At 38.9% G+C, this 24,679-nt stretch overlaps 1 protein-coding gene across 2 annotated transcripts in view; it reads right to left on the reverse strand.

Annotated features, from left to right (window-relative positions):
* The window catches only part of WASL (WASP like actin nucleation promoting factor), an 87,467-nt gene extending 63,091 nt beyond the window's left edge, over positions 1-24,376 (reverse strand). For both annotated transcript variants that reach the window (XM_081102560.1, XM_081102559.1), the window contains exon 1: positions 23,827-24,376. In XM_081102560.1, coding sequence (XP_080958686.1) covers positions 23,827-23,937 — 111 coding nt within the window. In that variant the 5' untranslated portion in view covers positions 23,938-24,376. The remainder of the gene's footprint in view (positions 1-23,826) is intronic.
* Between the last annotated feature and the right edge of the window lie 303 nt (positions 24,377-24,679).

Genomic DNA, 24,679 nt, shown 5'->3' on the forward strand with positions numbered 1-24,679 from the left:
ATTTATCTTTTCAAAGAACCAGCTTTTGGTTTCATTGATCCATATGTCATTTATTTCTGCTCTGATCATTATTTCCTTCCTTCTACTTGCTCTTTCTCTTTTCTTCCTTTCTCTCTGCCTCTTTCTGTCTTTACTCTGGGCTTTTCTTGTTCTCTTTCTAGTTATTCAAGCTGTAGGGTTAGACAGTTTATTAGCAATTTTTATTATTTATTGAAGTAGGCCTGTAGTGCTATGAACTTCCCTCTCAGGACTGCTTTTGCTGTGATCCGTAGGTTTTGGGTTGTTGGGTGTTCACTTTCATTTGTTTCTGGGAAGTTTCTGATTCCTTCCTTGATGTCAATGGTAACCCATTACTTGTTTAATAACATGCTACTTAGCCTACATGTGTCTGAATGTTTTTTATTGTTGATTTCCAGTTTCCTACCATCGTGATGAAAAAATGCTTGATATGATTTCTATCTTCTTGAATTTGTAGAGACTTAGCTTGTGTCCTATCATGTGATCTATTGTTGAAAGTCCATGTGCACTTGAGCAGAATGTATATTCTGTAGCTTTGGGGTGAAATGATCTGAAAATGTCTATTAAATCCATTTGATTTAGTGTGTCATTTAGAGTTGCTATTTCCTTACTGATTTGTCTAGAGGATCTATCCAGTGATCTCAGTGAGGTTTCAAGTCCCCTATCATGGTTATATTGCTGTCAATCTCTCCTTTTAATTCCTCCTGAATTTTAAAAATATATATTTGAGTACTCCTAGATTGGGTGCATTTATGTTTATCAGGGTTATATCCTCTTTTTGGATCAACCCCTTTAGTGGCCTTGTGTTGTGTTATGGTCTTCATTTTAAAGTCTATTTTGTCAGATATGAGTATTTCTGTACCCCAGCCTTTTTTTTTCCATTTCCATTTACCTGGAAATTCTTTTTCCATCCTCTCACTTTCAAATCTTTTGTTCTGAGGTGAGTCTCTTATAGACAGAATATATATATAAGTCATGTTTCCATATCCATTCAGCTACCCTAGATCTTTTGATTGGCACATTTAAGCCACTTATATTTAAGGTTATTACTGATACTATTTGCTGCCATTTTACTCTTTATGCCTATGTTCCTCCCTCTCTATTTCTTCTTACAACAGTCACTGTATGATTTCTTGCAGTGCTGGTTTGATGGTAATAAATTCTTCTAGCCTTTTTTGTCTGTGAAGCTCCTAATTTCACCATCAATTTTGAATGACAGCCAGGCTGGATAGAGTAGTCCTGGATTCAGCCCCTTGCTTTTCATTACTTTGCATAATTCATGTCACTCCCTCTGGGCTGAAGTGCTTTTATTGATAAATCAACTGACAGTCTAATGAGAGCTCCTGTGTAGGTAACTTTCTGTCTCTCTTGAAGCCTTTAAGATTTTTTTTGTGTTTAACATTTGGCATTTTAATTATGTGTCTTAGCGTGGGTCTTTTTGGGTTCATGTTGATTAGAACTGTGTTTTGTTGTGTGCACTGTGTGACACCATGCCAGGGAAGTGTTCAGTCATTATTTCTTGAAACAGGTTCTCTAGTCCTTGCTCAGATTCCTCTTTATCTGGTACCCCAATTATGCAGATGTTGTTACACTCCATGTTGTCCCAAAGCTCCTCCTGCTTTTTGATATTTTTTCCCCCAAATGCTACTTTGAATGTGTGTTTTTTACTACCTTCTCTTCTGATTAGCTGATTCTGCCCTCAACTTCTTCTAGTCTACTACTGAATCTTCCCAGGGTATTATTTATTTCAACTATGTTATTGTTCATTTCCCATTGGTTCTTCTTTTTTTATAAACCTTTACTGTTGAAAGTATTATATATGGTCCCGTTTACCCCCCAGTGACCGCTTCCAGCCTGTGCCAGGCCTTCATAACCTGTGTCCATGGGTTATGCATATATGCATACAAGTTCTTTGGCTGATCTCTTCCCACCCATTCTCCCCTACCCATTGATTCTTATTGTTTCAACTTCATTTTAAAAAATATGTTTTTCAAAATTGATTTTAGAGAGAGGAGAGGAACGGTAAGATAGAAACATCAATGAGAGAGAAACATTGATAGGCTTCTTCCCTCATGCCCCCCACTGGTATTTGACCTTGCAACCCAGGCATGCGCCTTGACCAGGAATCGAACCGGTGTTTCCCAGGTCGATGCTCAACCTCTTTTGTTATGTTGGTATAGCTCTCATTAAGTTACTTACAATTCTCATTAAGTTGTTTGTAGTTCTAAGCTGCTTGAGCACCCTCATAACCATTACTTTGAATTCTTTTTCTGACAAACTACTTGCCTCCATTTCATTTAGTTCCTTTTCTGGTGATTTCTCCGCTTCTTTCATTTGGGGGTTGTTTCTTTGCCTCTTCATTTTAGCAGTCCGGTAGTCTGGTGCACCCGGCGAGGCAGACAAGGGTAGCAGGGGCAGGTACATGCATCCAGAGGTGACTGGCCATGCTGGGTTGCAGCAGTGGGTCTAATATGGTGGTTCCAGGTTAGACACCAGGATCGCTGTGGCAGGTCTGTGTGTATGGGGGTGTCAGGTGACATCTACCAGGTGGTGTCAAATGGTTAGAGCAGCAGGTCCCTGTGTCCAGGTGGGCCACGTGTCAAGATAGCAGGGAGGACTGAGCACTGTTCTCTGGTGGAAGGGGTGAAGTAGGCTGGGTGCTGTTCCACTGGTGGAGGGGCTGGGGCAATATGGCAGAGTGGGCTGATCGCTCTGCTCATGGACAAGTCAGGGGAGGTTGGGTCCTCCACTGTGGAGGAGGTGGGGAAGCCAGGAGTCCCCACTATGGATGGGGCAGGGTGGGCAGGGCATCCCCCACCCCCACTACCAATATGGTAGGCTCCAGGCACTGCTTGTCAATGTAGCCAGCTGGTCCTCAGGCACACCAAGTTGCTATGTCTGGTCTGTATGTCTGGTGCTTAGGGTCCCAGCAGTGGGGCCATGTGCATCTGTCTGTGGTCTAGGGGCACTGGCACAGAACCATTCCCTGCAGCCCCCTTGTGGAATACCTTCCTGCTCCTTCAAATTGAGCACTCTCCCAGGCCCAGCAGCACATAGCAGTTGGCAGCTCCTCTGACAGAAGTGCCTGAACCACTCCCCGGAACTCCTACTCCACATAGATGCCCACCCACACCACACCCATCCACACTGCCCCTCACAAACATTCATCCACTCACTCTCTCACCCTAACTCAGGTCCTGCCTGTCGCCATGTAGGTCTCCTCTGTCTCATTAAATTTTGAAGATACATGGGACAGTCTTTCTCTAACTCATGATCCTCTCAAATCCTGACCTTCGCCCTAGCTGGTTTGGCTCAATGGATAGAGCATCAGCCTGCGGACTGAAGGGTCCCAGGTTTGATTCCAGTCAAGGGCATATGCCTTGGTTGCAGGCTCAATCCCCAGTAGTGGGCATGCAGGAGGCAGCCAATCAATGATTCTCTCTCATCATTAATGTTTCTATCTCTCTCTCCCTCTCCCTTCCTCTCTGAAAATAGAAAAAAAAAGAAGAAGAAGAAAAAAAGACCCTGTCCTATTTCAGTTCCATCCTCCCTCTCTCACCCTCCTTTTACCTGGCTAACCTTGCTCACCTTTCAAATCTCGGTTTTCATCTATAGCAGTGGTTCTCAACCTTCCTAATGCCGCAACCCTTTAATACAGTTCCTCGTGTTGTGGTGACCCCCAACCATAAAATTATTTTCGTTGCTACTTCATAACTGTAATTTTGCTACTGTTATGAATCGTAATGTAAATATCTGATATGTAGGATGTATTTTCATTGTTACAAATTGAACATAAAGCATAGTGATTAATCACAAAAACAATATGTAATTATGTATGTGTTTTCCGATGGCCTTAGGCGACCCCTCTGAAAGGGTCGTTCGACCCCCAAAGGGGTCGCAACCCACAGTTTGAGAACCACTCATATGTTTTCCGATGGTCTTAGGCGACCCCTGTGAAAGGGTCGTTCCACCCCCAAAGGCAATGGTTCTCAACCTTCCTAATGCCTCGACCCTTTAATACAGTTCCTCATGTTGTGGTGACCCCCAATTTCATTGTTACAAATTGAACATAATTAAAGCATAGTGATTAATCACAAAAACAATATGTAATTATATATGTGTTTCCGATGGTCTTAGGTGACCCCTGTGAAAGGGTCATTCGACCCCCAAAGGGGTCCTAACCCACAAGTTGAGAACCACTGATCTATAGGATCCCTTAGCTGACACGCCCCCCCCCCCCCCCCCCCCCCCCCCGGTTCCCGGGCCAAAGTGTTAACACTCAACCTGCTATATCCTACTAATTATGATGATAAGCAACATGAGTTTGCCTAACAAGACACTCTGGTCAGCTTCAGTCATCCAAATCATAGGAAAGAAGCAGCAGTTCCTCTCTTCAATAAGCCTTACTTACTAAGAAAATTACCTTCAAAAAAGTCAGTGGACTAGTCAGGTAACTAGGTCCTCTCAAACTACACAAATGGTTGGGTTATACTTTAATGAACAGGAATTGCTAAAGAATAAGATGAAATACATAATCACAAAGTCAACAAGAAGCAAACCTGCTGAGAAATTTAAAATTCATTTAGAAAAAACAAAAAGCTTGGCACAGGAAAATGTATGATCTCTGATATAGCAAGTAAGTACATGGTTTTCCCCACTAGGACTCATAATACCAATAACAACTCTCCTGATAGAAAGCAGAATTGAGTGCTTTCTCAAAAGCACAACTGCCACAGTTCCCTGCAGTTGAGCCCACATGATCAGAAAATATAGGCAAGCATTACTCAAACAATCTTGCCTATGCAGAATAGTAATAAATTTATAAAATACTGTGGTATAAATTTCTGATAATTAGCAGGGATGAGAAATGTTACATAATCAAACTGTTCACATAGGTGACCTAATTTATCATATGTGAATTGAAATAAGTTCAATAATGTGTTTATTTAACTAAACTTGGGTTAAAAGGTAACACATTTTTAAAAGACTTCTATTAAAATATTTTAAATCTTACATTTATTAATTCAAATATTTAGAACCTGAAAATTATCCAAAATTACTCAGGTAAGTGAAATTTCCTAGATTAAAAAAAACCCCACTCAATTAAAACATACTTCACACTTCAGCTATACAATACTATACAGCTGCAAAAAAAGGGGGGGGGGCTCTTTAAGTAATGACAAGATACTTTACAGAAGGAAAAAGCTAGATATAAAATGAAGGGAATAGTATGCTTACATTTAGGCACAAAAGCAGTAACAAGAATAAGTAATTTGCATTTGCCTAAAGTATAAATAAAACTGTTTAAAAAGGGACACAGGTAACTAGAAACAGTTGCAAGCTGTTAGGGGTTCTGTGTGTGTGCTTTGTCAGGGAAGGAAAAAGTAGGCAAAAGTATGGACAAGATGGAAGAGAAACTTTTCAATTGCTTTACATATTTTTTGATTTTCAACCAGGTGAATATTTTAGCTTTTCAAATGACTGTATATTGATTTGAAACACACACACACACACACACACACGAAAAATACCAATTCAAGTCACACTATGGTACAAGTCTGGGAGGAAAAAATAAAACAAAAAGAAACATCTTTCTTATCTAGAAATTGTAATCCAAGAAGAATTTCTAGTAACTTGTAAGTTTCCCTTTAAAAATTAAAAGTGAACATTGCTGAAAATAGAATAGCATAGTGTCCAAAAGCATAAACTAATAAAAAAGCAAACTTTGGCAATGATAGCTTATGTCTGTAATGAAGGTCAAAGTCTATCATTTCTTTCACAAACTGTCCTTTTAAGTCTTCTGAACTTTTAAACATGATTAATCAAGATAAGTTTAAAATTCAATTGGCTGTCTTCCATACTTGTTATTTTATATGTAGCAACTCATATTATTCACGTTTTTAAAGAAACTCACAGGGATGTGTGTGTGTGTGTGTGTGTGTGTGTGTGTGTATACAAACACATTTAAAGTGTTTGACTTTTATATGTACAATCGAGGTGGGGGAAAGGACATGCAAAGATAAGGTTAATCAGAGAGTAAATAAGTTTAAATTCAATGTACAACCTAACTTAAGGACATTAAGTACAACATTTGAGACTCTACCATACATTATGCATAAGAATTAGGTGCAAAAAAAAAAAAAAGAAAGAAGAAAGAAGAAGAAGAAGAAGAAGAAGAAGAAGAAGGGGGGCAGCAGAACATTTCTGAAGTTTTTAATATTGGCACTTTATTCACAATTGCAGATTTAAAATTGTAGTGTTAAACATTAATAATTACCTAGTCAATAATTTGAAAAATTATTCATCGGGTTTTATGTATTTCCTTAGAAAGCTCAATGTTGCTAGTTTCAAATGGCAACTTTTATTCAAAATGCATGAGCATTTCTAGCTCTGGTTTTTATCACTGAAATGAATACCCATAACGAGATGTTTGACTGCAACCTCCACAAAGGAGTAGGAAGCTAGCTGACAAAATAAAAGGTGGATCATGTGTTGTTGTTTTTCTCTTTTAAAAGATCTTTACCATCAATAAATCATGAACTTGGGGGTGGAGAGGGAATGTGAGGATTTTATATAGTAACAGTAACTCCATAAAATTATACTATGTAAAGACAAAAACGAGCCAATGATGTTGTCTATACTAGTAAGTGGAAAGGGTGACTCTTAGATCCTATGTATACATTTAATAACTTGAATGTTCTATGTTTAATGTGTAAATTATTTGGCAACTAGTTCCCTTTAAGCAGACCTTTTACAGTGTTAGTGTATCTATTTTGTTCTCTATAAATTCTTATTACCAATTATCTTTTAATAGATTCATGCTTAAAAACATAATAATGTAAACAATAATATAAACAGAGCTACTTTAAAATGGAGCTGGAGCTGCTATTCTAGCGGAACCGCCTGGCACGTTTTATGCCCCAAATCTTTGGGTGTTAAAACAGGGTGAGATAGACTCTGGAATTTGCCTAAAGCAACCCTGTGTACCAAACTAGTTGGAAAGATAACAAGAAAGCAGTTATACTACTGAATTGAAATTAAAAACACTGTTTAGAATTAACATCACTATGTTTTGTTATCTACACCAATAGAAATGCCTTCCTTCTACTGATAATAATTTTTATCCTTCCCTTTCTCACAAATACCCATTGCCTTTGTTTCCTAATCAGAACACTATTCCGATTTCTGTCTGAATCAGTGCTTTCCAGATTAACTATTTTTATCAATCGATCTCAAATAAATGTTTGTTGCCTCTCACTTTTTATTTATAGGTGAACATAGGTTCCCATATGTTAAGAATAAGGTCCAAACTTAGCTTCATCACACCCGGATATGAATCATCCTATTGTCCAGTATATCCATGCTGTATACACTAACCACCCATTAGTCACTAAATGGCTATCTTGGTTATCAGATCAACTGTCACAATATCCCAGTGCTTGTATTCAAGTAACCCTTATTTTACTTAGTAATACCCCCAAATTCAAGAGTAGTGATGCTGTCCATCCCTGGAGATTGGTAAATCCATAGGTAGCCATTGAAAACGATACATTCACTGACATGAAACACTGTCAATAAAAAATTCATGTCTGTGCTTATGAGGTGCGTTTGCTGAGAGTAAGCACATATGTACATTACTCAAGAATTTGTGCAAAAAAATTTACATAAACAAACCCAGGAGGATATAGACAAAAATGTTAATTAGTTATTCCTGGGTGACGGGATTTATAGATGATTTGCACTTCTGTCATATTACTTTGAAAACTGCCAAACTTGCACTGTACAATAGAAATACAATGTGAATCATATAAGCAATTTCAAAATTTCTAATAGCCAATACATAAAAGTAGATGCATTTGGTGGTTATAGCTTATGGGTAAGTGAAATGAATAACAGCAATGTTATAAGAGGAAGCAATGTGCATTCTCTGTTGTAAGGTACTGCTACTGCCCTGGCTGGGTAGCTCAGTTGGTTAGAGAGTTGCCCCGATATGCCAAGGTTCAATCCCGGTCAGAGCACATACAAGACTCAATCAGTGAATGCATAAATGAAATGAAACTAAATTTTACTAAACATTTCAGCAAATACACTATGCTGAAACTACAAACTGATGTTTCTCTTTCTCTCTCAAATCAATAAATAAAAATTAAAAATAAAAACAAGGTACTGCTACCACCCATTTAAAATTGGACACAGATTGATTGTAAGTGTAAACTACAAATGATGGCAAATTTTTTTTTAAAAAAGTATAAATTACTTCTTAGGAAAGAAAAGGAAATCATATAAAATGTTCAATTAAAACCAAACAAAGCAGAATAAGAGTGAAAAAAACAAAGGCCATAAATAAAAAAACAGTTAACAAATATAGTCAGTATTAATGTAATTAATCAATAAACACTTTAAATGTAAATGGTCTAAAAACACCAAATAAAAGATAGATTGACAGAGTGGATTTAAGGAAACAACCAACTATATGTTGCCTACAAGAAACCTGTATTTATCATAAGGACATATAAATTAAAAGCAAAGGGCACTAGCCGGTTTGGCTCAATGGAAAGAGCAACTGCCTGTGGACTGAAAGGTCCCGTGTTTGATCCCAATCAAAGGCACATGCCCAGGTTGTGAGCTGATCCCCAGTAGGGGGCGTGTAGGAGGCAGCCAATCAATGATTCTCTCTCATCATTGATGTTTCTATGTCTCTCTCCCTCTCCTTTCCTCTCTGAAATTAATAAAGGTATAGTTCAAAAGATAAATAAAACAAATAAATTAACTAAAAGCAAAGGGATAAAAGAAAATATACTATGCTGACAATAACTGAAAAAAGCTGTAGTAGCTATATTAATTGTGGGCAAAACAATGCTTCAGGGGCATTGCATAATGATAAAGGGGTCAATTATCCAAAAACACATAATCCTTCATGTGTATGCATTTAACAACAGAGCATCAAAATACTTGAGACAAAAGCTGAAAGAATCACATGGAAAAACAAATGAACTGATTATTTTAGCTGGAGATTTCCATACCCCTCTATCAATAATTGACATATCCAGTAGGCAGAAAACCAGTAAGGGCAGAGTTGAACTCAACACCATCCAACCATCAATCAGCTGGAACTAGTTCCCATTTATAGACGACTTCATCCAACAACACATTCTTCTCAAGCTCACATGGAATAATCACCAAGAGAGACCACATTCTGGGCCAAAATTTGTGGGATACAGCAAAAGCAATGCTTAGAGGGAAATTTATAGCATTGAATGCATATCTAAGAAAACAACAAAAAAGGATCCAAAATCAATAAACTAAGCATCTACTTTAGGAAACTAGAAAAAGAGCAAATTAAATCCAAAATAAGCAGAAAAAAATTACAGCAGAAATCAATGAAATAAAAAACAGGAAATCAAAGGGAGATATGAAAAGACCAATAAAATTGATATATTTCTAGACAGGGTAAGGTAACCAAGATAAAAAGAGGGAAGACAAAAATAACAGAAATGAAAGAGGACCTATGTACCCAAATGTAGATGTTATGAACCAATTATTTGAAGGACAACAATCTACCAAAATTCCCAAGGAAAACTAGCTAATCAGAATAAACCTCTAGTAAAGAAACTCAATCTACAATGAATAACCTTCCAAACAGAAAACACTAGGCCCACGTGGTTTCACTGACAAATTTCACTAAACATTTAAGAAATTATACAAATTCCCTACAATCTCTTCCAGAAGACAGAAGCAGACGGAACACTCAATAACTATTCTTTGAGGCCAGTTACCCTAATATCAAAACCAGACAAAGCTATAACAACAACAAAATTACAGATGAATACATCTCATGAACATAGATGAAAATATTCTCAGTAAGTTGAAACCAACAATACATAAGAAGAATTATATTCCATGATCAAGTTGGATTTATTCCAGATATGCAGCATTTGATTCAACATTCAAAAATCAACTCAAGTGCCCTAGCCGATTTGGCTCAGCTGGATGGAGAGAGTGTTGGGCCATGGACTGAAGGATTGCAGGTTTGTACCCTGGTTGCAGGCTGGATCCCTGGCTTCAGTCAGAGTGTTGCAGGAGGCAACCAATCAATGTGTCTCTCTCACATTGATGTTTCTTTCTCTACTACCCAGTCCACTTTCTCTAAAAAAAATCAATGGAAAAACATCCTATAGTGAGGATTAACAATTAACAAAAATTTACAAAAATTTTAAAAAATCAACTAAAGTAATCCATCACATTAAGAAGCTACAGAAGAAAAACCAAATGATCACATGAATAGATGCCAAAAAGCATTTGATATAATCCCACACCCATGATAAAAACTCTCAGCAAACTAAGAATAGAGTTGAACTTCCTCAACTTGATAAAGGACATCTATAAAACCTAAACTAACATCATACATACTACTAACAAACGATATGCTTTCTGACTCAGTATGAAGTACAAAGCAAGGAACAAAGTCCCCTTTCACCACTCCTATTCAACTCTGTACTGGAAGCCTTACCTAATGCAAGGAGAACTGGAAATAAAAATACACATTGGAAAGGGAGAAACAAACTGTCTTTGCTTGCACATGGCATGATTATCTATAAAGAAAATCCCACAGAATTAAAAAAACAACAAAACTCCTGGGATAAATAACCAATTATAGCAAAGTTGTAGGCTACAAGGTTAATATACAAAAGTCAACTGCTTTCCTATATAGCAGTGAACTGGGATTTATAATTTAAAAACAAATGCCAATTACATTAGCACACACAGAAAAGAAAAATAAGTATAAATCTAACAAAATATATATGAGAGCTTTATGTTTACAAAATTCTGATGAAATAAATAAAAGGAAATGTAAATAAAAAAGAGGTATTTTACATTCATGGATCAGAAAACAAAATATTGTTAAGATGTCAGTTTTTCCCAACTATATCTATAGATTCAAGGGAATCCCAAAGTTATTTTGTGGGTATCAACAAACTGATTCTAACGTTTATATGGGAGAAATATATAAAATAAAATAAAGAGAAAAAATGTTTACGTGGAAAGGCAAAAGACCCAGACTAGCCAACACAACACTGAAGAAAAAGAACAATGTCAGAGACTGACACTATCTGACTTCAAGATTTACTATAAAGTTATAGTAATCAAGGTATTGTAATTTTGGCGAGAAGAAACAGATCAGTGGAAGAGAATAGAGCCCAGAAGTAAACCAACATATTCAACAGATCTTTGACAAAGGATCAATGACAATCCAATGGAGAAAGGATATCTTTTTGAAAAATGGTGAAAAACTAAATATCCGTATGCAAAAAACAAACCCCAATCTAGACATTGGTCTTAACACCTTTCATAAAAATTAATGCAAAATTGGTCACAGATCTAAATGTCAAATGCAAAGCTATAAAATTTCCAAAATATAACAGTAGAAAATGTAGGTGACCTTGGGATTCACTTTTTAGAAATACCAACAAAAAAACCTGCACAATCTATGAAAGAAATTGATAATTTGGATTTCATTAAAATTAAAAATACCTGTTCTACAAAAAAACACTGATAAAAGAATGAAAAGCCACATACAGGGAGAAAATATATGAAAAAACACACATCTAATAGTGAATGTGTTTAGACAAAGAACTCTTAAAACTCAACAATAAGAAACAAACAACCCAACTAAAAGTTGGGCAAAAATGATTATAGCATTAATCAAAAGAAAGTTTCAGTGGCTATATTAATATCAAAGTTGATTTCAGAACAAAGTATATCAGGGACGATGGGGGTCATTTCATGATGGTTAATTCTTTGAGAGGACATAACTATGAAAGTTTATGCATCTAAAATATATGAAGCAAAACTATAGAATTCCAAAGAGAAACAAATTTATATAGTGGAAGAATTCAGTACTCCTTTCTCAACAATTGATAGAGCAAATAGAAAATATACTAACTTGATATAATTAACATTTGCTCAATACTCCACCCAACAAGACTGGAATGCATATTTTTAAGTGTATGAAGAACACCAATTTAGATGACATTTTGGGCTATAAAACACTGCTCAATAAAAAGGATTCATATATAGTCTCCCAAAAAAATGGAATTAGGTTAGAAATTGATATAGAAAGACATCTGGAAAAAATCCATAAATCTCTGGAAACTAAAATGCATACATCTAAAAGAACCAGTGGGTCCAAGAAATGAAAAGGAAAATCAGAAAGCAACTTAAAAAATAAAAATGAAAATACAACATATCCAATATGTGAGATGCCACTAAAGCATATTTAGGAGGATATGGATAGCACTAAATATCTGTATTACAAGATGAAAAAAGGTCTCAAATCACCTTAGTAGTTACTACCTTAAGAAAAACTAGAAGTAAATTAAACCCAAACTAACCAGAAGTAAATAATAAAGATCAGAGTAGAAGCCAATAAAATATTAGTAGAAAACAAGAAAAATAAAAGAAAATCTATTATTTAATCTTCACCCAAGGATATGTTTATTGATTTTATTTATTTTTATTTTTTAAAATATATTTTTATTGATTTCAGAGAGGAAGAGAGAGGGAGAGGGATAGAAACATTAATGAGAATCATTGATCTGCCTCCTGCACGCCCCCTATTGGGGATCGAGCCTGCAACCCGGGCATGTGTCCTGACCAAGTACCAGGTGGTCAACCACTGAGCCACACCAGCTGAGCTGTTTATTGATTTTAGAGAGAGAGGAAGGGAGGGGGAAGAGATAGAGAAACATCGATCGGTTGCTTCCCATATGCACCCCAACTGGGGATAGAACCTGCAACCAAGGTATGTGCCCTGACTGGGAATCAAACCAGCAACCTTTTGGTGTGCAGGATGACCCTCCAACCAACTAAGTCACCTGTCCAGGACTAAACTAAAACCATTAAAAAAAAAATTAATAAACATCTAGCCAAAATGATCAGGGGAGAAAAAGAAATCTCACACGCCTGGGATTTACTTAAAAATAATTCAGGTGTGTGTGTGGGGGGGGTTGGGGGGTCAGAGTGGGGAAGGTGGGTAGGAATATAAAGCAAACAAGATTAGCTATGAGATGATAATTCTATCTTACTTTGTATGTGCTTAAGTTTCCATAATAAAAATGTTTTTGTTTTTTTTTTTTTAACTTGAGGTAGCTCTAAATGTACCTCATATAAACTGCCCAGAATATAACCCCTTTTAGGTAAAATGCAGACAGCTGTAAATATAAAATATACACATCCTATGCATATAAAAAGGGGAAGAGTCACATCAAACAATTAAGAGCTTTCTATGGAGCCTAGCTGTATTGAGAAATGAGAGTTAAAGGATGATTTTAACCTTTAACTCTGTACAGTACATTGTGTGCGTGTGTGCACACTTTAAACAATGAGTATAATTGGGTGTTACTTTTGTACTCAAAAAATATTATGCATAAGCACATAAACATAGCCAGAAAATACTGAAAAGGAGAGTAATGAAGGACTTAATGCTAATCAAATAATATCATCATTATAAAGCTACACGAATTTAAAACTCTGTGTACTGACAAATAAATAGAAGAGAATGCAGAAGTGGATCTAAACAATCTGGTAATTTATTAAGTAAATTATAAAGGTAGCATTTCAAATAGGTGGGAGAAAATAAGTGGTACTGGAATAACTAGCCATTTGTAAACATATAAAGCTGGATTTCTACTATACTCGTTTTCCAAAGTCACTTCCAAAAATATCAAAGATAATAAGTTCAAAATAAAACCATAAAAGTACTAGGAAAATGTGAGTAAATATTTTTGCAATTCTGAGCTAGGACAGTATTAAATAAAAACCTGATACACAAAAATTTAAAACCAATACAGTGACCAAAAACACCAAATAGTTCTATCAAAGATAAACAAAACGACTGCCAAAAACATTGTAATTTTTAATTTAATTACTATCCCTAAAGAGTTCTTCCAGTTACTATGAAAAAACCAGGTAGAAAAATGGTCTAAAGACAACAAAAGCAATTCACGTAAGAAATATAAATGACCAACAGACATGTAAAGATAATTAACTACAAATGGAACAATGAGACTTTTTTGGCCAGTGCAACTGTCAAAAGCAAAAAAAAATTTAAATCCTAGTGTTGATGAGAATATATAGAGTTTGGTAACAACTATTTGAGAAGACAATCCAGCCATTTCTATTAGTATTTCTAATGCCCTCCAACTTCATTTCTTAGAATTTATTCTATAGAAATACTTGGAAAGGATACATAAAAATATGTATTTGAATGTTCATTTTAGCATTGTTTCTAAAGGCAAAAACTTGGAAAGTAAACATACCCACTGTTGAGCTAAATTGTGTCTCCCTAAAAGATATGTGGAAGTCATAACCCCTGTATCTGTGAATGTGACTTTATTTGGAAAGAGGTTCTTTGTAAATACCACCAAGTTAACATTGCAGACCAGTAGTTTTATTGCTAGCTTTATCCAGTGGCCAGATACGTTTCTACTGAATGAGTACAAAAAACATTTTTACATAAATGTTAAAGGCACACCTTAAAATTAAATACCCATTGCATTTTGAAGTTATTTATTACATGTTCTTACAAGGTAATATCTTTTTAAAGTAGGATACTTTGTAAAACACTGTGTAATATGAAAACATGCCCATTCTCGTGATCCCTCCGCAATGTGTTAAGATGAGGTCATTAGGAATGCCACTAATCCAATGACTGGTGTCCTATAAGAGAAGACAGAGACAGACAAGCAGAGAACACCATGTGATTATATAGGCAGAGATCAGAGTCATGAATCTATAAGCCAAGGAACATCAAGGACTGCCAGCAAATGCCAGAAGCTAAGAGAGAGAGGCATGGATGGGACAGATTCTCAGTGTCTTTAGAAGGAACCAACCCTGTGATACCTTGATTACGAAGTTCTAGCCTCCAGAAGTATGAAAATAAATTTGTTTTAAGTCACCCAGTTTATGGTAGTTGGCTATGGCAGCCCTAGAGGTTAAGAAGTTACAAGAAATGCATAAAATACAGGATGAAGTAATAAAAAGTCTGCGACAGATATAAATGGAAGTGAAAATATATGAAAGTTAAATTAATATGTGAAAAAGTTTAAATTACAGAATATGTATAACACCATTTTCTGATAAATTAAAGAGCACATCTTTTTTCCCTTTCAACTCCTCATTGAAATCTATCCTTCTCAAATGCTGGCCAAGTCAAAAACGAGCCAGACTGCCTCCCTCTGTAATCTTGACCTGCACTGACACCATCACAGATCTAATTCCACTTACAAGACCTCAATAACAACACTCCGCAAAAGATTCCAAAGCTCTAGTCCTGCAATTCTTACTAATTTAGCCATTTCCACTAGGAGGTTCTGTTGTCATCTGGAATTCACAAAGCTATTTTTTTTTTCTTCACAGTGTTTTCTAGAATATAGCTTTGAAATGGCAACTAGATTTCATCTACTATGAACCTGGACTGGTTAGTGTGGCTGCCTTTAGGCATATGCTGAGTATTCAAAGACCACTCCTGGCAGCAGTAAGGAAAAATGCTGTGAGGGCTAGATGGTGTGTGCCTTGAGCACAAAGACCAAGGACTTTATATCTCTCATAATCCTTTTTATGTTGCGGATGCTGCTATAATTCAGGTTCCTTAGCCAGCCCAGGCCTCCTGAGATAACAGTCTGAAAGTGTTTAGTAGATGCCCTGCCAGTATGGCTCAGTGGTTGAGCATCAACCTATGAACCAGAAGGTCATATGGTCAGGGAACATGCCCCGGTTGCGGGCTGGATCCCCAGGAGGCAGCAAATCAATGATTCTCTCTCATCATTGATGTTTCTCTCTCTCCCTCTCTCTCTCAAATCAATAGAAATATTTTTTTAAAAGTGTGCAATAAACTTTAAAGCATTCCTATTATAAATAATTTCCAGTTTTCCCCATCTCTAGATCCTTCCTATCTCGACACTTTTTGAATCAAAAATCTTTAGATCCCTTGCTACTTAGGGACTAAAGCTCAGCCTCTAAATCTGATCTTCCAAAATCTGGGATCATTTTACCCTTCCTCATCATTCACTATTTCCTCAAGAAAATACAATTCTCAGTTTTAGCCAAGCCAATCTATTAAATACTTCCAAATACTCCATGCAAATTTTCTACTCCAAACTTGCTCCCACATTTCCCCATACTTCCACTGAGCTGCTTCCTTATGACATAAATTCATAAGGTCCTTCTATGTTCACGCCCCACAATGATGTATCCCAGTGATCCCTCTTTCCTCTCTATGCAAATTTTTATGATAGACTAGCTTTAAAACATAGTTTTTGTGTGCATAATTTTTGTGTTCCCCAGCTATGTAGTAAGCAACGAAGGGATAAGAACTGAACCTTAGTTATTCCTCCCTTCTATGTATTTCAAGGTACTGGGAGGTGGCTATGTACTCAGTAAGTCCTCAGTACTTGATCATGATGATATTTCATTAATAAAAAGTAAAGAAAATCATCTGCGTTTCTGACTAAATTTATGCATTGCTTATAAACCAATCAGTTCATTATGAAAATTTCTTAGATATTTAGGTATCATCTGATATTTTTATGGCAATAAAAGTATTCACCATACTAGAGGAAGCATTTCACTTAAAATTTTTAATTTTGGAACCTGAGGTATAATAAACAACTTCGCCTCTATTTTAATTCTTAAAAATACTAGATAATTTTAACTTCTCCAAATCTAATATAAAGTCTAACTTTACAATGAAACTTGCCCTAAAGTTATTGTATATTTGGCTCATAATAATTTCTATCTCCTCATATCATTTTTAACAGCACATTATATTACTGAATGTCTTTCTTATTTCCTTTTTGTTTCACTTTGCCTCTACAACACTGATTCCAAAATGAAAGTGATGTTTCCTTAATAATTTCATTTTCTTATACTGATATTATAGTGGTGTAATCTACTACTACTTCTAAGAATACTGATACGGATAAAAGCAGAATATACTTTTGTACACTGTATTTATGAATAAAGTTAAATATGTGAAAATCTTCTAATTACTGAACACTTAAAAATACTTAACACCTAAAAATACTAGACTGTTCAGTCATACACCAATAAAAATATATTTACAGTTAGTAATATATGTTACTGTAGACAAGAATGTATGAACTTGTTTTGCTTCCAGAAGCTTTACAGTAGAAGTGAACTCTATTAACCCTTTGCGGTCGTTTGTCTACTCTCAGCCACCAAAGCTTTTTTACCGTTCCGGTCGTATGCTCTCAGCCACCACAGCAAGGAACCGTACGAATCTTAACTCTATTCATTCATGTATCAGTTCATAATTTCTCTGAAAGCTCTTAAGTGTCTAAGCGACCTTGTCACGAACCAAAATATTGCCCCGACAAATCGGAGATATTGAAACTCAATATAAACAAACACGGTCGTTCCACACTCGCCATGCAAAACACCGTGGCGAGTCAGACGCCTTTTGAGAGTGAAGAAATCCACAAGCTTCGGAGATACTTCGCAGAATTTCAAATAAAGCTTTACAAATTACGTTTAACTGTAATTAGGCATTCTCGCTTGTTAAGATAGTTCAAAATAATACTCCAAAATGGCAAAAAGAAAGTTACCGAAAGAAGTGTACTGCGAATCTGAAAGTAACGATGAAGAGTTTTATTTTGGCACCTTGAATACTGACTCTGACGTAGAAAGTGATAACGTTTGTAGTAATTCTATGAGTAGTGACGTAGTTCCAAAAAAGAATTAATAAATCTTGTTTATCCTTCATAATCTTGCATGTTATATATCACTGTTCTTTCAATGGAAATTAATTCCGACCAGTACGGCACCCATGTCCAAATTTAATACGACCGCAAAGGGCTAAATATCATATCACTAATAAAATTTCATGTAAGAAATAAAGTTCTAATTGGAATTAATTTGTCAACAAGAGAAACTCTTAGAAACAACTCCATCTTAATTAAAAGGCAGCACACTTCTAATAAGCCAAATATTCTTTGCAATCACAAGAAATAATTCAAAATTAGTTAAGACTGACAATCCTATTACTAATGCCTTTCAATGATGTTCACCTGACTTTTCAAAGTAAAATATTTATTAAATTGTGATGCTTAGGAAAAGGTTAGTAAGAAATGGGAATTTGCAATGAAATGATTTCTGATTATCTACCTTTCACTTAGATATATACTATCTTTGTCTCCAGAGTGCAAAACACATGTATGCCAAAATTAACTGAAGGCTATTTATTCTTTTCCTGCTACAGAGTCCCTGGCATCTAGAAAGTTATAATGATAGAACATTAAAGCTGGAAAGACTGGTGTTATCTTGTCCAAGCCCTCATTTTCAGATTAAGAAAAGGAGGTTTAAAGGCAGAGATTCTTGTTCACGTTCACAATTAACTGGTGGTAGTGGAGCACAGACTAAAACCCAGGAACTGTTTAACTCTTATACCAGAATCCCTTTTTTCCTCTTTGGTCAGCAGCCAGGGGTGCTAGCTAAGGCTGCCTAGAATTCCCCATAGTTTAGTTCCAGCTACTGCTTAACTCTAATTCACATACTCTGTAATTAACTAACATTTAAATACAATTGTTAGAATTTGCCTAAATCAAAACAAATAAAATACAGAGTTCAAATTTTTACTTTAAAACGTTCTTGCCAGTAACAGGAATGGTACTAATGATGGCATTCTTTCACATGCTTTTCCAAACTCCCAGAACACTTAGTGTCAGGCACTCTAGGTGCTTTACATACATCATTGCATTATTTTATAAATCCTTGACTAAGCCCATTTTACAAATCTAGACACTAAGGCTCATACTGGTTAAGAAATTTTCCTGTATTATAGAGCAGTGATTTTCAATGGGTGTGCCACCAGAATTTTTAAAACATGCAATACCTGACTATTTAGTCAGGGGAAATGACCGCTCTTCAATTAGACTGTCAAATAAAAAAGTGACAACAGCCAACACAATAGCCATCCAGTACAAAGGAAATCAAAATCATGCCCATTTTTTTTGTCATATCAGCAAAAAAATCTATTTTTTGGTGTGCTGCAGAATTTAGTAGCTTATATGTACCATGAGATGAAAAAGGTTGAAAACCAATGTTATACAGCTTATAACCCAGATCTGGATTCTTGTAAATATCCACTCTGTTACTTTGTAGTCACCCTTTTCCTCTATACTAGAGGAAAGATTAATTTCTCAGTTTTGTATATTCCAAATCCCATGAATTTTTAACCTTTTTCCTTTCACATTACTCAAGGTGAAATACATTCCTAGCCCTAACTCCCTTAATTCAGGCCTTCATCAACACAATGATCCCTCTAAGCACCCTTCCCTCAGTCTATCTAGACCTATTTAAGGATTTAGAGCAGAAACAAGTAACTGTTGAGCAGTTACTGATACCACCTATCAGTAGCAACATTAAACCACTTTGTTTTCTTAACAAATGAAGACTTTATTAGTAGAACATTAGAAATGGAAGATCTTAACAACCCGATGAAGCAGTAAGAATTGCTGAATGAGTTCCTAAGCAATAAACAAGTTAGCAATTAGAACAATTCAAAGAGTATTCAGTGATCTGTCTGTTAGATGTTATCAAAATTATATACATACAGAAAACTACACAGGCATAAAGTCCAATCTCCCAGAATTATATACAGGACGAGAAAACAAACACCTAAAGAATATAAGCAAGTACTAGAAATTAAATGAAAAAAAGATTAAAGTTGGTTAATAAAAATGGTATCATTAAATCTTGAAACAAACAAACCAGGTGAGTATGAAAGGGAAAGGTAACTGCCAACAACATTACTAAACCCCAATCCTTTTAGGCCAGAGATGGTTGGTTGCAGAGAGCTAGTATAAGGTTCTATTTTTTCCAATCCTTACCTAATTTCCTACTCAGGACTATATATTAAACTCCACTTGGCAAGAGAGCACATACTCTTTATAGAAAATAAGTTAAACCACACTACACGAAAGACAACAAAACTAACTACAAAACAAAACCTGATAATCTTGTTTTAGCCCTTTTTTATTATTCTAGAAAACACTACCAGCTAATGAACTATTTACTTTTATGAAGAAGTACATAACACATATATTACATATAACTTTAAATGAAACCTCAACTTTCACAAAATCTATTTTTAAAAACTGAAAAAACAAAGATTTACTGAAGATTCGCCTTCTCCATGAAACCATCATCAATACAGTCTCAACTTACATCTGAGTATATTTTCATCCAGTGAGAAAGTTCTGCAGACTCCTGCTGGTGACTATACTTGTCTTTATAACAATTCCCTTCCCTAACTCCTGTTATCTGAAGGGGAAGAAATCCTACTGGGGTCTTTTTAATTATCCTTGAATTCCTACCAGCGCTGCCTTAATTCAGGCCCTCAACACATTTCACATTGACTATATAAACACCTATCTGACCTCCTCTGTCCTCATTCTCATCATCCTCAATCCACCTCCTGTGGTGCCTCCCCCTTCCTCCCTAAACTTTCTAAAAGTCAAATCTGGCCTTGGGTTCCTCACTAAGGAGTGTAATACTTGAACCGTCTCTCTCTCACATCTATGAAATAAATACACACTGATATCTTAAAGGGATGGAGAAATGCTGTACTAAAATAACCTGTTTTAACTTAATTTACCTTAATTCACAAAATACAGACCAAAGGTTCAGGGGAAACCTATTAACATGTCCAATGTGCTTCAGGGTTACCCTGTCAGAAAACTATGGACAGCAGCAGTGGTTCTCACACTGTGACAGGTGCCAGTCTTCTGGGAAGCCTGCTAAAAATCGAAATGCCCAAGTTCCACATCAGACCCACTGAATTTGAATATCATCTAGGAATTCAGTGTAGTTATATGCATTTGTAAGATCATCTCCACATAATTCCAATGCAAACTAAATCTGAGAACCCAAGCAGAAACCCTCCTTGCTCCATAACATACTATTATTAGTAGGTCTCCTGACTTTTCAAGCAGTTTCATACCTCTCATTAACCTGGGGGAGTGCCCACTAATCTTAAATATTTAAGTATACACCATTCTAAAAAAGCTTTTACTCATCCTCTCTTTTGGTCCCCTAAGTCTTTATAAAAATAATAGCCCATATATTTACATACAGTCCTAATCCACAGCCCCACTGCCCCCATAAGTGGTATCCCTATTTCGGAGATGAGAAAACTAATTTGAGGACAGGGAGCTTACCTTGTGCAAAGTGACCACATGAGTCTGAACTCCTGTCTGACTACTAAGCAACAGTTTCCAGGGTAACATGCAGCTTCTTACATATCACTCTGAAGTATTGACTTACACATCAGTTTACACATTTGTTTCTTTTTTATACAGAAAGCTCCCTGAGGGTAGGCATTAACCCTGGTTTGACCTCAACATCTAGTTACTCAATACATATTCGTTGAGTGAATGAAAGACTGAAATGCCTGAGAGCTGGCACTGTAACTACTCCCCTGAATACACTTGCTTAACAAATTTGGTTTGACGTGGAAATCTTATTGCGGAACTTTAAAAAAAAAAAAAATGAAACAACTTATTTCAGTATTATCTTAAACTACAAAACAAAAAACAAAAAAAAAACCCCTGCATAGTCAGCAAAGGGGGGAAAAAAGATTGTTCCAAAAATTAAAATATCATTCTTACTTTACTCTCTAATAACTGGAAATGTCAAATATTAAAGTAATCTTTGCAATAATTTCATACCAGGAGAGCAGGTAACTATAGCAGTGTGGTTTTTAAATGACAGAAATTCAAAAGGTAAAGTTTATTAATAGAGGACATAAAGAAATTAAGCGCTGAATACAGTTTATTTGGCAACCCATTTACACTAACTAGTAAACAATGTTATCTTTATCACTGTATTCTTCCACATCTGTCATTTATTGAAACCCGTAATCCTTATAGGTAAGCAGAGAGCAATTAGTCAGTAGACTTGCAATGTCCTTCCTGCCTAAAGCTAATGTGTTTGGTATGTAAAACAAAGCACATACAACTACTTGCTGACAGCAAATGTAATAAACCAACCACGTTTTTATTTTCCATTTGCAGATAATTGAACATTTAAAGTGCTAGAGATTTACCTAAGTTGGAGATATGCAATAAATTAGGGCTTAAATAAGAACCTTAAACTTTAATTACATCAATGTTGGGTTGAACAGAAGTTCTTATTCTTTTAACACCACTTGTAGAAATAAACCAGTAACAAGAGAGAAAAACCACTTCTAAGACAACATGATGTAGTGGAAAGTACAACAGACTAGGCATCGGGAGTCGTGGTTTCCTAGTTCTGGTCACATTACTAAACTGCTCTGTGACTTAGGGTTCACTGGCACAGTTTTCTCATTTGTTTAAAAAAAGCTGGGGGGTGGGGATAACCAAGTAAAGATACTTGGTTATCTTTACATTAGTTTGCCAAAATTCCGATTTTAAGCCACCTCTCTTATTTCATTCTTTCCGTAAGTCAACTCAACGTACGTCCTTTAAGCTCTAACTTCTGAAATATGAAACACATCTGAACGGACTGTCCCGACTCAATGTCCAGTTGGACAGGACAGGATACAAAGGGTAGACTCCTATACAGTTAACCATTAATGCAGTAATTCCCCCGGAAACTGTCCAAGCCTAACTTCCAAAGCAGGTGTAGCAGGTCTTGACATACTGAACGCCACTACGCCAAGTGGCAGGACGGTCCCACGGACATTTCTGCAGGTGCTTCGTGGGTCCCCGCGGCACCCACCCCGCAGGTGCTCACGGAGCAACGAGGGGAGAAAGGGACCCGCAGCAGCGTTTCTGCAAACTCAGCCGCGGGCGGCTGCACCCGCTGGACGAGGGAGCAGCCGCTGGACGAGGCCTGCGCCGCGGCGCGGAGCCTCCCCACCCCCAGGAGCGGCGGCAGCCAATGTCAGGAACGCTTCCGTCAACAACACACATTCCCCGGCCCCGGCCCCGGCCCCTTCCCACCGCGGAACTGCCGGCTCCCAACCGGCACGGGGGGGGGGGGGGGGGGTCTTAGGCCGCACACCACCAACCTAAGGCTCACTCGCAGGCCCCCAAAGGTCAAGAACGACCACAGATCTCGGTTCCCCTGCGCAGGGGTGTGGGGGGAGCCGCCCCTCCTCCCACCAAGGTAAAAAGAAAGAAAAACCAGTGGGGAGGAGAGGGATGACCAGGCCTCTGGGCGAGATTCCTAGAGGAGTAAGCCCCCCTGCTCTGCAAGGGGAGGCAGGAGCATGGCCTGCCCTCGTCCTGAACCGATGCGCCCGACTGCATTCCCTCCTGCAATTCTCCACGGGCATTAAAAACAACTCCACGGCCCGATTCATTCATATCTGGGCTTCCTTCCCCCACCGACCCACGGCTGAGACCTCTGGCCTGGTGGAGACCCAGCGGCAGGTGAAGCCGGGACGGGGGCCCGGGGGCGACGACCCAGCCGCTCCGGCAAGAACCCCGCGTCGGGACCTCCCCGCGACAAAGTTTGAACCGGCAACCAGGGTGCGGACCTGGCCGATCGGGGCTCCGGGACGGGGACTCCCCGCTCCCGGGCAGCTCCGGAGGCGGCGTCGGGGGCCGCGGCGGCCCGCACCGGCCGCACCCGGGCAGCGGACCTCGGGAGCGGGGTCCGGGGCGCCGACGCGGGGCCCGAGGCCGGGGGAGGCCTGGCCGGCAGCCCGACCCTCCGCGCGCCCCCGCCTCCTGCCCACTCCCACTCCCCCTCCCCGGCCCGGGAGGAACGGCGGCGGCGGCGCCGCGGGTCTCGGCCACTGACCACACATTTCTTGCCGAGGAAGGTGAAGAGAGACTCGTTCTCCTGCGGGGTGAGCAGCAGGGACCCCACGTTGGCGACCCTCCGCGGCGGCGGCTGCTGGCCGGAGCTCATGGTTCCGCCGGCGGGGCTGCGAGTCCGGGGCCGTCTCCTCCGGCGAGTGGGCGAGCGCGCGTTCCCCTCGGTGACAGGGGCGGGAGGAGGGGAGTCACAGGCTCAGCATCTCGCAACTCCTCCGGCGCCAGGAGGAGGCGGCGGCGGCGGCCGCGGGGAGGAGGAGCCGGCGGCGGGCCGCGCGCAGGAAGGGGAGCCCCCGGCTCCGGCCCGGCGAGGCTCTGGCCGGTCGGCCGCGGTCCTCGCGCTCCGGCGACCGCGTTTACACTCCCCGCTCCGCCAACCCTCCTCCGGCGGCGGCGGCCGCACGATCCAACATGGCTGCGGGGCGGGCGAGACCATGGACGCAGGGCGCGGGGGAGCGCGCCGGAAACGCGCGGCTGCGGGCCGGCAGGGACGCACCACCCCGTGCGCCGCCGCGGGTCTCGCCGCGCCGCCCGGGCCCCGCCCCCTTCCGGCGGAGGCGTGCGCCGCGCGGTCGCACGGGGGCTGCGGTCCTGCGGCGGGACCCGCCGCTGGTGTCATCGCTCGGCTGCTCCAGGCTCCAGGCTGCGGCCGGGAGGGAGGCCGGTCTCCGCCGCGGAGCTGCGGGCCCTGTGGCGCACGGACCCCCGGAGCCTGGATCCCGGCCCCCGGAGCCTGGATCCCGGCCCCGGAGCGGCTCTTGCTTGTGGGGCGCGGCCGCGGGACGTCACTCGCAGTGGAACCGGAGACCGGCGGGACGCCGGGGGGGACGTGCGCT

The sequence above is a fragment of the Myotis nattereri genome (genome assembly GCF_964212035.1).
Source record: "Myotis nattereri genome assembly, chromosome: 11".
Taxonomy (NCBI): Eukaryota; Metazoa; Chordata; class Mammalia; order Chiroptera; family Vespertilionidae; genus Myotis; species Myotis nattereri.